General features: G+C 43.4%; 1 protein-coding gene across 1 annotated transcript in view; it reads left to right on the top strand.

Annotated features, from left to right (window-relative positions):
• Positions 1 to 5,710: 5,710 nt before the first annotated feature.
• TNFRSF11B (TNF receptor superfamily member 11b) overlaps positions 5,711 to 17,637 on the top strand; it is a 28,718-nt gene continuing 16,791 nt past the window's right edge. The window contains exon 1 of the mRNA XM_006750667.3: positions 5,711 to 6,013. Within this exon, the coding sequence (XP_006750730.1) occupies positions 5,984 to 6,013 (30 nt within the window). The 5' untranslated portion in view covers positions 5,711 to 5,983. The remainder of the gene's footprint in view (positions 6,014 to 17,637) is intronic.

Raw genomic sequence — 17,637 nt, 5'->3', positions numbered from 1 at the left:
TTGTTAATGGCGTCCCTTCAGCTGAATGTTGAATAACTATGTTCCCCTCTTTAGTTTATCTTCACCTCGAGAGGCTCCACTGGGCTAAGCCTTTTATAGGCAAACTCCTGTTTCAGGAAGCAGTTCTCTCTTGCGGGCTAGTTTCTCTGAAGACTATCTCATCAAAAGCTTTGTTTCTGAGGTTTGTTTTAGTTAGAGGAGGGGAGTTTCCCAGATAGAAGCACCTAATTGACTATCAAGAGACTAGTTCTGAGGGTTCTTATCTATCATATTTGTATGAGCCAGGTGCAGACAAGTTATGGGGCTTGAGGAAGGGGGAGAAGCTTTGCATCTAGACGCTAGAGGTGACCAAATTTCCTGAAGGACTTTTGAAGAGGAACTCTGAGGGTGTATGCAGTATTCCCCAACACTTTTCGGGTATAAACATTTATTTGTTCAGAAGCCTCCGGGCGGGTAGTGGTTTGGGATATGCATCCCTGTTTAATCAAGGAACCAAGTTTCTCGGGAATGAGTAGGCACTAGATGGATATCTGAGTTTCAGGCAACCCTAGTTGAAGTGACTAGAACGATTGGCAGACAAGGTCAAAGTGTTTATAAGCAGGGGGTTATGTCCCCTCCTCAGGCTGCTGAGAACAACAGACAATCTGTTATGGTCTGTTGAGATTTTTGTTCCTTTTTCCCAACTTCCCCACCTAGAGGTATCAGGAATTTGTCACAAACTTTGACAAAGAGGAAATAGTGATGTGTGTTGCATGTGTAGAAAGGCTTGACATATGGTGCTCTTCTGTTGACAGCCTTTATCAAAGAATGCGCAAGATTTCCTCCCAGCGAGCAGCCGCCCGACCTCCTACGGTCAGAGAAACCAGAATCCGTAAGTGGGTGATGCATTCTAGAAAGTGATGTAGCCATAAATCGGAACTGCCAGAACCATGGAGGCTATTTCATCAGATGGAAGAGAGGGAAAGAAAGTCCAAAAAGGAGGAAAAAAGAAATTGGCAGGAGAGAAAAAGACTGACCTTACAGTTTTATATCTGTAACATTTATGGAGCACTATGTGGCAAATCCTAACTTCCCTGGAAATTTAAGCATGGGATTATGAATCTAGAAAGACAAGGGTAGAACTATGCTGCTAAGGATGGGATCGGATCAGATCGAGTTGCATCCCCCCCTCAGCTCCCTGCCACAATTCATAGGTTGAAGCCCTAACCACCAGTGTGCCTGAATTTGGAGAAAGGACTTCTAGGAGGCAATTAAGAATAAAAGAGGTCATGAGGGTGGAACCCTAGTCCAATACGATGGGTGGCCTTTTAAGAAGAGAAAGACAGATCTCTCTCTCCCAACAGGCACAAAGAAGAGGTTATATGAGCACACAGGGAGATGGTGGCCACATACAAGCTAGGAAGCCAGGACTCACAGGAAGCTGGCACCCTGATCTTGGACTTTCAGCCTCCAGAACTGTAAGAAAATAAATGTCTGTTGTTTAAGCCCCCCAGTCTATGGTGTTCTGATCCGGCAGCCTAAGCGGACTAAGACATATTTCTCCCCTCCACTTCTTGAAATGCTGTAGCAGTTGCTGAGCGCTGAATTGTAAATGAGGCAGCTCTCCTTATCAATCTCATTTTGAAAGACCAGGCTTCCCACTTAAAATGTGCAGGGCTGCTTCTATGCCATGGACAAGGGTTACAGGGAATAATATTAACTCGTTTTACTGATCACCGCCCCCCCCTCCGGAAAGTGGTATGATTAAGAATAGTAAAGTATTTGGGAGACAGTTTGGCAATACTTCTCAAAAGCAGCTTTTGTCAAGGGGCAGGGAGGTCTGGAGATTGACCCTCCATTCATTATGTGTCCATACTATTTGAATTTTTACCATATGCAGGGATTTAAAAAGTTGAAACCTAGTTAAACTAATACAAATACTTTTGCATTTATGCTGTGATTTTTAGTTTCAGAGGGCTTTTCCCTGCATGTGTGTGTTTGGACCCATCGCCCTAAGACGTTGGCAGGGTGAAGTTCAAAGAATGCTATCTCATGGCAGCTATACTGATCAAGTCACTCTCATGCTTAAAACCCTCCAGTGCTTCGGATGGTCCTTTGGAAAAAGACGAGAATCGATGACACTTTGCAGCCTGACCACTGTCCACTCACCTCTCCAACCTCTTCTGGTCCCTGCGGCACCCTGCTCTCCAGGTACCAGCCATCCTCAGCTGCATCAGGTTCTTTCCAATTACACCTTGCTTCCTCCCTGTCCTCCCTGCTCAAATGTCCCCCCGCCTACACGACCTTCTCTCCGCGGGTTAATACTCGTTTTGTAAAGTACGGGCTCCTCCCCTATCATGTAGCACACCATCCTACTTGTATCTGTGCATTTGTGTGATGGCTGGATTGTCAGCTTCCAATGAAATGGTTGTTATAATTGCATGAGTGACACCTGGTGTTACACCACCACTGAGCGGGGAACACACTAGTTCCTACTGACACCTGGACTGACGCTGTCGAGCAGACCCTTAAGTCCCTGATGACTGACTCAGTCGGCAAGTGCTCCGGCTCTACGCCCCTGCCTTTCCGTCCCTTATTGGTGTAAAGCAAGGACACGTGCGCTCCCGCCCGTAGTCTGTAACACCGTCAGAGTCAAATAGCTTTGGTCTAGAATATTAATATTGTCAAAATCGTGTTTCTTAGCGAAGAAATTGGCACCCATGAATAAAATAAAAGAAAATCAATAGGCTAGCTGCACGGTATTTCTCCTTCTTCTGGTCTTTCCCCTATAAAATCAGAACAGGCTTCCTTTTAATAACAACGAAATAATAAGGAATATGTTTTTGCTCTTCAAGTTAATAACCTTTCATTTACATAATCTCAGAACTAGTATTTCCAATTTTCAGGGGAGGAGACTTAGGGGCAAGATGATGTAGACACTTGATGAGTCGCTTCAGAGCCCACGGCCTGCCTTGTCTCCCAAATGACCTAAATCAATTCCTGCCCTGAGTTTCAGGCGTTTCCATCGCGATGATGATGAAAGCGGCCTTCTGTATCAGGAGCTTTGCTGCCGCGCTAAGGAGATGAGGTGCTGGCCTCGTGGGAGCTCCCACTTTCAGGCACTGTTTCTCTCAGCCTTAGGAGGGGCAGACATGGAGGGAGGGACGGTCAGAAATACAGGGGGTGAAAATGTGTTCATCACGGGGCCCAAGTCGAAAGGGCTCAGGCAAGAGAAGACGAGACTTATCTGATGAGGTGTCGCTGAGAAAGTCAGCATCACACCTATCTGGTGACCAGGAACAGAAGGTTAAATTTACGGGACACTCCATTTCATGTCACCAGTGGTCTCTGCCAATGAGGGATCTGTCACAGGAAGATGAATGTAGTCTGCCAAGTTAGTGTTCGAACGTCCCCCTCTGGGTTCAGTCCCAAGTCCCTGGGTCCTTTCCACTTTAAGCTTTGGGGTGTCCTGGGCCTGTGCCCATAGTGGTGGGTTGCCTGGGAGGACCCAGGGGCATCAGCCAGATTGCCCCAGGAATACAACAAATGAAGTGACCAAGAACTCATAGTGTCCATTTCCTGTCAGTCAGTGGTTAATAAATGACCCATACTCAGGCCCTGAAATACACAGTCAACAGACAATCGATTTTGTGATTCCAGATAAATGGTGCCCCGGCTTTTCTCAAGATTACAGGTAATTACACACACACACGCACACACCCACACACACGCACACACCCACACACACCAACCACCACTACCACTATTAGTATTTATAGTAACGCCCAATAGTTCTAGAGAGCCAGACACTGAGCTAAAAGCTTCAAGGAATACCACAGGAAGATATGGGATTTCTGCCCTCGGGAGTTTATAATCTTGACTCACCTTGTGCTCATATAAATGTCCCTATGAGAACCTCAGATAAGAAGAAGAAGAATATCGAGCAGATGAGGAGCACTTTCTATGTGCTGGACACCACTTTGAGTGCTTTACATGTTTTATTCTATTGAATCCTTATTAATAACCTTTATAATGCGCTGAGGGACTTTTATCCTCATTATACAGATAAAGAAACAAAACAGAAATGCAAATAGGTTAGGGGAAACTTGCCTGAGATCACAGAACTGGAATGTAGTAGATCTGGGCCTCAAAGCTAGGTGTCTGGCTACAAAGACCAATATCTAGGTAGCTCTAGAACAATCATAGCCACAATTCAGTCAATATTTCCTAGAAGTCAGGCACCCCAGGGTGAACACTGCAGGACTCAGTGCCTGTTTTCTCCAAGCTTTGGCTCCTGCATATTGGCACCCTATTACATTTCAAGAGAAGTGCCTTCAAATAATATCCTAGACACACATCACCCTAATGAAAACAATACTACTGTCATTTATCGAGTGCCTTACTACTAACATTTGAATTGACTTGAGTCCCACAGGAAGTCTGTGTTAGTAGCTCAGGCTGTAGATGTTAAAACTGAAGTTCAGAAGTCGAGGGGCAGGTCTGGAGTCCCACAACTTTGTCCTCACTCACTGGCCTTCATTCATTCATAGTTCACTTAAGAAACCATCATGCTGTTAAGCTCCAGCCCCACCCCCCTCCCACCTGCCCCAGGGAGGCAACACTGAACAAGACCCTCTGTCTTTTGTGATTCACAGAGCAGAAGAGCTGACATTCTTCTCCTCTAAATAGGTTCTACTCTGTCTCTTTGAGCTCCTGGTGGAAGCATACCCATTTGAAGGAGCGGATGCTCTGATCCCTGTGGGCAATACCTGTCCCCCCTCCCCCGGGGTGGGTGCTCTGCTGATTTATCACCTTCCATCCTTGAACTCTGGTGGTAACTGCACACTCCGCCCTGATGGGGAAGCCGGCTTTGCCGGGAGGTTTTCAGCACCTGGTGAAAACCTGAGAACTAATCGGTGAACTGCAGGACCTCTCAGGACTGGACGAACCCTTCAGAGGGTCCAACTTTCCGAGGAGCAGCTTGTGGGAGTGAAGGAGGAAGACGAGAGCCCTTTATGCAAGCCCCAAACTCCTGTCCACAGCTCAGGGGGCAGGGGAAGGATTTTGAAGAGGTAATTCCGGAAGTTCAGGATGTAAGGGCCTAAGGTCCCAAGAGCCCTTTGATGATGAGGGTGTTGATGAGGAAAACCGGGGCCAAGATAGCCCACAGCCTGCAAGCTTTTTTCCTGCCCTGGGCAGGAAGTTTTTCCTCGGCTGCTTCTCTCTGGCTCTCACCACCCCAGACAAGGAGAAGTGAAGGGGTGGGGGGGGGAGGAAAGCCCTGGCTCTAGAACCAGACAGAAGTGAGAGAAGTTCCTTGGGCATGGTCTCTGTAACCTTGGAGATTCGGGATCGCTCCCAACAGGGCTCTGAGACAGTGCGGTGCAGAAAGGCGAGGCCTTGTTATTGGAGCTCTCAGAACCCGCCGAGAAGGGGTGAGCCGAGAGGGGATCAAGGGTGGGGGACGCACGCCCGGCTGCGCCCCGATCTTGGCTGCAGCGGCCGCGCAGGGCGGACGACACCGGCCCCGCAGCTCCCCAGCGTGCGCCCGGCCCTCCCACCGCCGGTGGCCGCTGCCAGGGGGCCGCCCGCTGGCGGGAAGCGGCCAGGAAACCTCAGGGCCGCGCGGAGACAGTAGCCTCCTTGTTCCGCAGCCCCGTGGCTTTCCGCTCCCCCCCCCCCGCCCCCCGGGAGGACCAGACATCCCCGCCCCACCCCCAGCCCCCGCCTCTCCCGGCGGTTCTTTCCGCTCTGGCTCTGAAAGCGTTAACCCCGGAGCTCTGCGCACCCCCATCCCCCCACCGCTCCCGCCCAAGTTCCTAAAAAAGAAAGGTGCAAAGTTTGGTCCAGATAGAGAATGAATGATCAAAGCCAAGCCGATACTTCCTGTCGCCCGGACGCTATATATAACGTGATGAGTGCACGGGCCGCGGAGACGCACGGAGCGCTCGCCCAGCCGCCGCCGCCGCCGCCGCCCAGCGCCTGAGGTTTCCCGGGGACCGCAATGAACCAGCTGCTGTGCTGCGCGCTGGTGGTAAGTGCCCGCCCGGAACGCGGGCGCCTGGGAGCCTGCCCGCCCGCGGCCCGACGGGGACCGAGCTCATTGCGCTGCCTGTCCGGGGACAGAGCTGGGGGCAGGTTGCAACAGGAGGCCTCTTTCCGGAGCCCATCGCGCCGCTCCTAGGGTGTCCCTTTGCCCTGGAAAGTTCCTGCTGGGTTTATGGAAACGAGAGAGGAAACCTTTTTCGTTTGAATGATTTGTATCCATTTTATTTACTTTCTTCCTTGCAGATTATTTGACGCCCTCAAGGAGTTCATACCATCTTTGCTTAGTTGGATATTATTACTATGATTATTTAAAGTGGTCCCTTAGAAGCAGAGTAAGTTGGGAGATGTCAGTCCTCTCAAAACTGTTATAACTAGAATAAAATTTGGATGCAGTGAACATGATAGGATACATCATTAGGCTCATTCCCTGCTTGAGCAAATGTTATGGGAAATTTTGCGTAACTGGCACCAGAGAAAAGATTATACACACACATGCACGCACACACATAGATACACAGATTTCATAACTGTGCAATTTAACATCCTAATAAAATTTTATTATTAAAGTGGTTTATTCCAGTTCTCAACTTCAATATAATGTGGAAGATATTGGCGGGCTAATGTTAATTATGTTCTAAAATAGATATAAATAGTTGAAGTTCAGCACTAATAGGGCTACAAGTTATTTTTAATGTACTGTTTGGAAAGAAAGGAGTCTTTGTGACTTAGGTTACCTCTTTTTTTTTTTTTTTTTAATTTAGATTTTTGCCCAATCAAGTTAATAAGATTTGTTTGTAGATTATTCTATGGCTAATGACGTGTTTCCTTTATGTCACCAGAGTGTAGACTAAGTTAAGATGTGAATCAGACATTCACGATAGGATAGGAAGATCCATATTTAAGCCACATATGTGTTTCGAACATGTTGGAGTAAATGCTTGGGTTTCAACATCCAACCCACAAATAGTGAATAGTAGGCTAGGAAGTATTCCAAGTAGTTCCCAGGATACAAAGCATAAATAAGTAAATAGCAAAGTCACTAAAAAAAATGTAGGTTGGACAGGCGTACACAAGTAAGTATGCTAGTCTTATCCACCTCTACATAATGTAAGCTATAATATATAAAATAGCTCCACCAATATGGTTGGTTACTATGGAGAACTTTTTAAAAAGTAAACCTTTATTAAAACATAACACACACACAGAATTGCGCAACTCATAAGTGCCTAATAAAGTTTCTCAAAGTGAACACTTGTGAGCTGCACCCAGATCAAGAAATACAACATTACCAACACCCCAGAAGCTCCCGGGCTCATCCCTATCACTACTATGTCCATAACCAGAGTAATTAATATTCTGACTTCTAACATCATAGAGGAGCTTTGTTTGTATTTGGACTTTACATAAATGGACTTTTATCACTTTTCTATGTCTGGCTACTTTCACTGAAGTTCCATTTATGAGATCATTTTTTTAACGTTGGATGTACAATAGTTCATTCATTTTCATTGTATGGTATTCCATTGTATGGATGTACCACGATTAATTTAATCATTCTAGTGTTTGGCTAGTTTACGTAATTCTGCTATTAATATGGGGACATTTTATTTATTTATTTATTTTAAGAATTTATTTATTTATTTGACAGAGAAAGACACAGCGAGAGAGGGAACACAAGCAGGGGGAGTGGGAGAGGGAGAAGCAGGCTTCCCGCCGAGCAGGGAGCCAGATGTGGGGCTCGATCCCAGGACCCTGGGATCATGACCTGAGCCGAAGGCAGACGCTTAACCACTGCGCCACCCAGGCGCCCCGGGGACATTTTATTCTTCCTTGCTCTTTGTGTTCTGTCAAAGATTTAATTAATAATAAACATATTACCAATGACTTTTAAACTTCAAAATTTCCACTAAATAATGTATGTACCTAATAATAAGTGCTCCTAAGGAATAAGTAAATGAACGTTTTTGATATGTAGTCTATCTAGGGAGATAGATATGTATATAGATAAAACTGATTGTGGATGATGCATGATTCTCAAAAGAGAAGACTTTCTATGTGCTTTGAACCTAGTAAATACTTTCAATGGGAAAGACTTTCCTTTCCCTTTCTGTAGTTTCTGAGATTGACTTTATTTGATAAATGATTGGAGATGGATACTTTGTACTTACAAGGAGTCCAGATGCCCTTTTGTAAGCACCTTGGCGCAATTGTAAGAAGTAGAAGCATCATAGGAATTTGTCCTTTGTAGCAGGCATGCCCCTACGCACTAGGGACAGAGTGGAAAATGAGATGGACACCATTCCTGCCCCCATGAGCCTCACAGTCTAATGGAGACGGACATTGGACTATTAATTCTATGTCTAATGAGAGTAACAAAAGGAGCTGGGAGACCTGGACATATAAAAGATTCTGTCCTCCAGGTCCTTATAAAGGAAGCCGCAGTGCAGTAGTTATCAGTCGGACCAAAATTCAAATCCAGCAGCATCACTTACTTGATACATGGGCAAGTTACATCTTTCTTGAGTTTTTGTTTTCTCTTCTATAAAACAGAGATAATGTTATGCACACGTGCAAGATAACCACGTACATCTCCTGCTCCATATTAACAGCAGCTTCTAGCGTGAAGCTTCCAGATCACTGTAGTAAATCTAGACCCAAGTGAATTTTGTAAACGGAATGCTGATGATGCTCAGGGGAGGGAGAGAAGGCCACACTACCTATTACCTTGAAGGAGGACTGGAATGTTTTCATTGTTGCGGATAAAATCCAGGTGTCCTGAACCTAAGAAGTGGGAGAAAGTATAATCGTGTGGCAAAGTAGAATTCTAGATTCTTTCTGGGAGAGCAGAGGATATGCCAAGAGGCAAGCAGGGCAGGGGCGTGGCCACCAAGGTTAAGGTCACAGTCACTGGCTTTCTGGAATGCTCACCAATGTGTCAAGGAGAAGCCTGCAGTGCAAGGTGAGGTAGCTGTGTCCCCAGGCCGCTCTATTCATGGGTGCTCAGGGCCCACCCGATACTCTGGCAACATCCTGGCCTTGGCCGAGATTTTAACTGGTGGGTGAAACTTCCCGTTGTGTAGTGCCCAAACCATCCACTGGCCTTCTCGAAGCTAATCCATGTCATGGTGACAAGACTTGGGGTGGAGTGTGGGGATGAAGGTGTTGGGGGCAAGTAGGTGATTTTCTTTTTCCTCAGGACTACTGCTTGATCCCCTGTCCTTAGGATAATGCCTTTTTTGGTTTGTTCTTTGTGTTTTTTTGGTTTCCTTCCCCTCGCCCAGTGATTGAGAGTATTTGTCTCACTTTTATTGGTTGGCTTCTTTACTTAGTTTAAGAGAATGATCACTCTGAAGTTTGTAGGAGAATCTAACATATATTCAGTCCTAAACAGTCCTGATCCCCGCCCATAGCAACCTTCAGCACAGTGCCCTAATTTCAATCTGATCTTTAATTTTACTTCTTAGGCTTAAACCACAGTTGTCAAATTCCATTGGCTGCGGAAAAAAAAAAAAAACATTCTGTGCCAGATGTTTTATCCCCTTAGTTCTAGAAGGAGAGCTATGGCAGTGTCTATCAGAGGGGCACTAAACACACACTCAACTATTCTTGCTCTCCTATCCACTAACCTGCCTGCTGGGTTTTGCCCTGAGCAACCCTCAGCCCTCCTGCCTGCATGTTCCCTATTCTGAAAGCTTTTTGTGAAAAGCGTTATTTCCTTCAGCGTCTCATTAACCAGTAGCACTTTGTTTAGCTGGAGTTTCTCCTTTGTAGCTGAAAAAAGAGGACTGGGAAATAGATGGCAGAGAAAGAGTAATTTTATAAAAATTTATGTTTGCATTATTCAAGGCCTTGACTAAGGATGCCCAGCTGCCCCTTATGTTGCTATGATGGAGCAAAAATGCCAAAATTATCAGGGTATTGTATGTTTTGCCCTGTAGGGCAGTAATTCTCAATCATATCACTTCTTCCATGCACTTTGAAAATAAATCCTTTGTAACAACTCTCTTGCTCCCCTGAAATGAAATTTAGAGTACCTATATTTTACCTACATACATAATTTTTAAAGACAATATACTAGCATAACTATACTATAAAGAAGAAATAAAAAGAAAGTAGCTAATAATAAAATAAAACTTCACTGTAGACATAATGAAGCAGTGATATGTTAGCATCTTTATGTGAATGAAATTGCTGTGAACACACCACTAGGAACAAAGGCCAAAGCCCATGTGATCTGCTGGGGTTCAAAACCATGATCAGTGTTGACTTTTCATGCAGTGCTTTTCTGAAATGGTGAACAAACCTTGCCAAAGTTTTAAACAAAGCAAAGTACAACCTTCTATCCAAGTTTATGTTGTTAAATTCCTAGAAAGTTCAGTATATACAAAAATCATGCAAAAACCACTTTGTGTATATATAAAATGGAATCCGAATCTAGGCCAGGATAATGATAAATAGGTTTTTTTGTCAATAGGACATCTTGAAGTGTTTGGGACATGAGATTATTCCTGATGGCCCAGGACACCTAGCCGTCACGGTGACAACAGAAATCCCCCACAAATTTTTCCAGAACTTACAGGGGATATCACCACCACTTTGTGGGAAGCAAAGTATAAGCTCTTTGCAAGCACAGATTGCCGTTTTCTTCATATTTGTGGCACCCAGGTCTCCACAGCACCTGACACTAAAGTGTGTTTGTGGAATCAAAGGAGCTATAGTGAGATTTGGTAGTGTGTTATATCATCTACCAACAGATTCCTTATGCCAGAGACTTATTCTAATGTTGGCTTTGATCTCTTTCAAAAATATAGATATGACACCCTGTCCACTATATTTTAGATGTTCTTTTGTACATTTCTACTATGACGGTTCATATCCATACCTTCATGAAGACCCATTCTTTTTTTTTTTTTTAAGATTTTATTTATTTATTTGTTAGAGAGAGAGCGTGGGTGAGAGAGCGAGCGAGAGTACAAGCAGGGAGAGCGGCAGGCAGAGGGAGAAGCAGGCTCCCTGCTAAGCAGGGAGCCTGATGCGGGGCTCGATCCCAGGGCCCTGGGATCATGACGTGAGCTGAAGGCAGACGCTCAACCGACTGAGCCACCCAGGCGTCCCATGAAGACCCATTCCTAAGCGAGCAACAGAAATGAACTAGATTCATATAGCAACCCGTGGAGGAGCTACCTAAGCTCAGTTGAACCCACTTTCTCACCTCCCCGTCTGGTTGGTTCAGGCATCCAGTATTCATGTTTGGTTTGATCAATTTTACATGTTTGTAAAATGAGCCAATGTTAGAAGTCTAGACATTTGGATTCAAAATTTCGGAGCCTAGGAGAAGCCTGGGCTGAAGATAACAAATCTGGTCATCGGCATACAACAGGTTTTTAAAGCAGCAGGGAAGGGTGATTGCACACGGCACACGGCAAGAGAGGAGAGAGGGAAGCAGTCCCGGAGCGCATTTGTGATACTGACAGTCCGGTAAACAAAATGCAAATATGAACAGTAATAGCAGTCATGTTTAGAAAAGAAAACAAAAATCGAAATAAAACTGAGCAACCCACAATAGCAGGAACTAGTGAATCGGAAATCCTAGCAACATCTGTAAACTGTCTGTGCAAGAAGAAAGACTGAGGTATGGCCAACTTGAAATAGATACAAGGACAGCATTTTTATGTGACATGTAATTAGTTTTTGGAACTCACTACCACAGAATATTTTGGGGTGACTAGCATAGAAAGTCTAAAAAAAGAATTCTTTTAGACAGTTGTAAGGGATAAGAATAGTGTTACAAGACATTAGGTACGAAGCTGTGTGGTCCCCCCTCCCTCTCACATTTACCTGGCCTCTCTAAATTAACGTCCCGAGGGCCAGAACACTCTGCAGACACACTAAAATGGTTCCTCCCAACTCAAGGTGACATAACTTCCCAGGTATGGCCTGGGTAGGTCATTTTCACCCCAATTTCTGAGAAGCACCTGAATCAGCCAGACCATAATGGGTAGGCAATGCAGGAGGAAATGAAATACCTTTCCTAAAGCTCTGCTAAAAATAAGTAATGTGCTCCTAATGGCCTTGATTTATTACTTTCTTATTTGGATTTTGAAGAAATTTGCCTCTCTAAAATTATGTTTTATGGTTGATTGATTGATTTTTAAAGATTTTATTTATTTATTTGACAGAGAGAGACAGCGAGAGTGGGAACACAAGCAGGGGGAGTGGGAGAAGGAGAAGCAGGCTTCCCGCGGAGCAGGGAGCCCGATGTGGGGCTTGATCCCCGGACCCTGGGATCATGACCTGAGCAAAAGGCAGACGCTTAACGACTGAGCCAACCAGGCACCCCTAAAATTGTTTCAATACTGTGAAGACATTGTTTAATTTCGCTGAAGCATCTTCTATACAAACAAAAAGAATAGCCTTAGGACTTTCACTTCAATTTAGTCTGTACCTTGGAAGCATTTTCCGTAAGAACTTCTTAAAATAATCAGCTATAAAATAGGAAAATGGGTGTCAAGATGGATTTAGATGTAAAACAGGGCAGTAATTCCTCTAAACTTCCTGACTGCTTTTGGTAAATTCAGTTTTCTTCCCTGGTCTTTGACTCAAAACCTCAATTCCTTTCCCATGTAATGTTACTTTCTTGTTCAAAAAAAGTGATCTCTTTTATTCTTAGAAAATACGGATATCAGGAACCTATTCTTTATTTTTTTTTTATTTTTTTTTTTTAATTTTTTTTTTAAGATTTTATTTATTTGCGAGAGAGAGAATGAGATAGAGAGAGCATGAGAGGGGGGAGGGTCAGAGGGAGAAGCAGGCTTCCCGCTGAGCAGGGAGCCCGATGCGGCACTCGATCCCGGGACTCCAGGATCATGACCTGAGCCGAAGGCAGTCGCTTAACCAACTGAGCCACCCAGGCGCCCCAGGAACCTATTCTTTAAAAAGTTCCCCCCACCATCAATTTGCACTAACACCACCACCACCACCACCAACAACAAAATGTAATTTGGGAATTCAGTTGGACATAGTGACGCTAAGATCGTTGTGGTGGCAGGAGGCAAGGTTCTGTCTTAGTCTGAGATCCAGTTGGTGACGCCAGCGCTGTGGGTCTTAACTTTACCCGTCTCGAAAAATTGTTGAATCATTATATTGTATACCTGAAACTAATATAACACTGGATGTTAATTATACTTGAACAAAAAAATCATAATCATAAAAATAAATACATGAAATAGTGGTATTGGACCAGATGATATGTGGGAGGTCTGCTTTAGTTCTGAGCTTTTGTCATTAAAAAATAATAGTAACAAATTGATGATAGGAGATTTAGTACTCCAAACATGCAAAAATCAAAAGGACTTATTTATCTATGAAAAAAAATTATCTTTTTTTTTTTTTTAAGATTTTATTTATTTATTTGAGAGAGAGAGATGTGAGAGAGAGCACGAGCGGGACATGGGGAGAGGGAGAAGCAGGCTCCTCGCTGAGCAGGGGGCCCAACGCAGGGCTCGATCCCAGGACTCTGGGATCATGACCTGAGCCGAAGGCAGACGCTTAACCAACTGAGCCACCCAGGCGCCCCTATGAAAAAAATTATCTTAAAGGAATGTTTCTTAACAATCTATTTTGTTGCAGTTGTCAGTTTCTTCTGCCCAGTTGGTTTCATGTATAAGAAATTCTGTTTAAAAACAGTCCGTGAGATCCCAGGGGAAGCAGCTTTTGAAATGTAACCTACTTTTTTTTTTTTTAAGATTTTATTTATTTATTTGACAGAGAGAGAGAGACACACACAGCGAGAGAGGGAACACAAACAGGGGGAGCAGGAGAGGGAGAAGCAGGCTTCGCGCAGAGCAGGGAGCCTGATGCGGGGCTCGATCCCAGGACCCCGGGATCATGACCTGAGCCGAAGGCAGACGCTTAACGACTGAGCCACCCAGACGCCCCTGTAACCTACTTTTAAGTAGTAAGACTTATTTGTTTTAAGATCACAGATTATTCTTTTAAACCATAAAACATTTTTTTCATTTGGAAACAAGTCCTTCTTATCGTTAGATAGTATGCACAGAAGTCATTAATGTGCGTATTTCTCATATTCCATCTAGTTAGAAGCTAAGGTCCAAGACACTCCCTCAGGACTTAGGAAGGAGATATAATTTTGGTTGCTAGCAATCTCCTTGGACTCATTGTAGAATTTTCTTTGCATCTGTCTTCACAAGGAAGTACTTGACAACTGCACGTGGCTTTTTGGAATAAATGTCAAATCTTTGGGCAGAATAAGCTTGGTAATGGGTTAAATACTTCCCTTGAGTACCACACCAGGCTGATAGACAGAAATTTCTGCTCCCACACTTTCTGTTTTCTATCTCTTCTTTTTTTTTAAGATTTTATTTTTAAGTAATGTCTATACCCAACGTGGGGCTCGCACCCACAACCCCGAGATCAAGAGTTGTATGTGTTTACCTAGTGAGCCAGTCGGGTGCCCCCTGTTCCTTCTTTTAATGAGTGAAAAGAAGAGAAAATTGAGTGGATTGTGCTAAAAAAAAAAAGGCCACGAGAAAGTATGAGTGATGTTTATTGAGCAAGGATGTAGTTGTTAGTGCTGCTTGTAAATTGTTCTCAGTTCTCCCTTCCAGAAACATGGTAAGACTGTGCTTTCTAGTCTTCTGGTGAGGGTGGGGGGTGGGGCGAGGACCCGAATAGTTCTGGCCACTGACTTGTGAGTTAAAATGGTATGTCACTCCATATTGGAGCACTTAACTGTGGACATATGACCCCCTCCAACTTTTTTTTTTTTTCTCTTTCCCTCCTCCACAGCAAACCAGCCATGTTCTAGATATTAGTTGCGTTATCATCCTAGGTCATGGACAAAGGACAATGATAATAGGTTCCAGTGGACCCACTAGGAATATAGCATGAGTGAGAAATAAACCTTTGTTATTTTTAAGCCACTGAGATTTTGAAGTTGTTTATTAGCACAGCATAAAACCAAACCAGTCCTGACGGACACGGTAGCCAAACCCCAGGTTTATTTGATCATTGAGAGGCATTTAGTCACAATGCTTGATCTATGATTTTAGATTATTAGTTGAAACTATTAGTTGAAACTCTTAGATTATCAGTTGAACTATTAGTTGAAACTCCTTCAAAGATATGGTTATAAATATTCATGAGGAAGGACCTTTCTTCTGTTGCTGAAAATTAAAATTCAGGGAACTAGAATTATGTAAAAGCTTAGTTGGGCTGCAAAATGGAAAGGTCAAAAGATACTTAACTTATCAGATACCCTATTATGTGAGAGTAAGCAAACAAGGATCATTTTTTTTTCTCTTCATTGCTTCCAACTGACACTTCCTTCATAGAGGTTCACTGCCATCTTTCATCAGGACAACTTCTACCCATGGAAGCTGAGCCAAAGAAGGAAATCATAAAATAGAAAGACACTAATGATTCTTAGAATATGTTTAGTGTATGGAAGACACACACAATATTTCACTTAATTTTCATAAAAATGCCATGATGTGGAGATTAGTATCTGTTTTATAGACAAAGAAACTGAGGCTCAGAGAGGTGAAGAAATTTTCCCTAAGGTGACCTAGTTGAGTTTTTTTGTCCTAAAGGAACTTACATCTAGTAGCTGAGTCCAGTGGGAATCACAATACCCATAAGTTAGAGCCAAGCTTCTGTGGGTGCCTTCAAACCCAGAGATCTCTGCTGAGGTTAAGAGAACCCCAGATGGGGCTCACAAGGGTCAAATCTTTGGGCAAAATGATTCTAATGTATTTTTCATCCTTTTTCAGCTCCTTTGGCTCCAGGGGGGACATCATGTCTTTTTCTTTTGAAATTAAATGCCTTGGCCTCCTTACTGGACATGAGTTCAAAGCCCAGATGCCTTAGGAAACACAGCATGAGGCAAACACATGTTTTAGTACCTTACTAGAAAGTGCAATCCTAGGGAAGGAGGAGTGAGCGAAAGAAGAGTAAGGCAGAAAAGGAAGGAGAGTATGTTCAAGAGGGTGCATTACCAAGAAGCTACTGCTCAGTGTAAAGTACCGCTCAGTTTTACAGAACCATCGTCTGGAGAGCCTGAGTGAACTACTGCATTTCAGGACAAGGGAGGGAGAAGAATTTATTCAGCAGGATAGATAGATGGCTGGGTGGCTAGGTAGATGGATGGCTGGATAGACAGGAAGAAAGGAAGGAAAGAAGGAAGGAAGGAAGGAATAGGTAGACAAGATGGATACATAGATAAGATGGATAGGTAAAAGATCTTATTGAACTTTATATTGTGTTGTAGTTGATTATTTATATGCCTGTCTCTTTCATAAGACTGCAAGTTTCCAGAGGCAAGAGTCACTTGTTAAAGACTTAGAATCGGACAGGATTGGATTGAATCCCAGCTCACATGTGTACTGGCTCTGTGACCTTTGACACGTCACTAAACTTCTCTGAGACTCTATTTCTTCATCTATAAAATAGGGATCATCCTATCTCAAACGTTGGTGGAGGAGATGGATAATAATAGCATGGGAAGAAAGGGCTTGGTATAGAGCCTGGTATATCATAATATAAGGCGCTAAGCTATTATTATTCCTGTATCACCCGGGGCTTCTAGAATTTCACCTGTTGGAGGCACACAGTAAATCCCTCCATGTTTAACTCACATCCTGTTTTGTTCCATTTCCATTTGTAGTTTCTGTTCCATTTTATAATCACTACGGCTTCTCGATCCTAACTTTTTCTCACCAGCTGCCCTTAACCATATATTGATTGGACTTCAATCCAGATCATCAACAACCAAAAGAGATGAATAAAATGATGTGAGTAGTGTGTTACCTTCAAAGAAAAGCACTGTAGAAATAAAAAGGAATTTAAAAAAATTGATGTTCAAAATAATCAACATACTAAAATGTGTTGCCAGTTCTGAGCCCCAGATGCCAGGGACTATAGCTGGAATACTCTGAAGTAATGCTTATTAAGTGGACCTGAAAGGACATAATTACAGAGAAAATTGCAACCAGCTCTGCTGTTGAGTTGAACTTTTCAGAATTAATGGTCAATCTCAAATCTGGTGATCAACAGAAGCGCAAGAGAGGAAATAGTAAGATCCAGGGGGCCAAACATGTGAGATTTCTACATATCTTTCTTGGAAAGTCTTAAGTATACCTGTATCGCTAGTTGTTTTTCCTCAGAGATTCTTTTTTCTTTTCATTTGTTAATCTGTCAAACTCAGTTGTCTGTAAAACCCCTCCGAAGCACCAAAAGCATCATAAGCAAATCTGTTCTGATAATTCTGGTCAATTCCAAACATAAACAAGGTATTGCTAATTAACTTAAAAGGCTTCAAACAGCTAAAGGAAACTTCTGACGGGAACAAAAAATTGAATTTAAGGTTGAAATTTACCTGAGACAGTTCTTCATCCCCAAGGGAAGCAAAATAGTGTAGAATCTGGCTTAGTAATTTGTCTAATAAATCATAATTCCTTGGGTTTCCTTTCCCGCTTGCCTCGCATTAGCTGTTGGCAGCAAATCGGTTCTGTATAGATGAACAGATTTAATTCAGTTGCTCTTACTTCTTATGTAGAGACCTAATCCTCAGCCAAACAACTGACTATCGTG

Source organism: Leptonychotes weddellii, chromosome 4 (assembly GCF_054177405.1).
Source record: "Leptonychotes weddellii isolate Sample4059 chromosome 4, ASM5417740v2, whole genome shotgun sequence".
Classification (NCBI taxonomy): Eukaryota; Metazoa; Chordata; class Mammalia; order Carnivora; family Phocidae; genus Leptonychotes; species Leptonychotes weddellii.
Note: the sequence above shows the minus strand (reverse complement) of the source record. Positions and strands in the feature narration are given on the sequence as shown.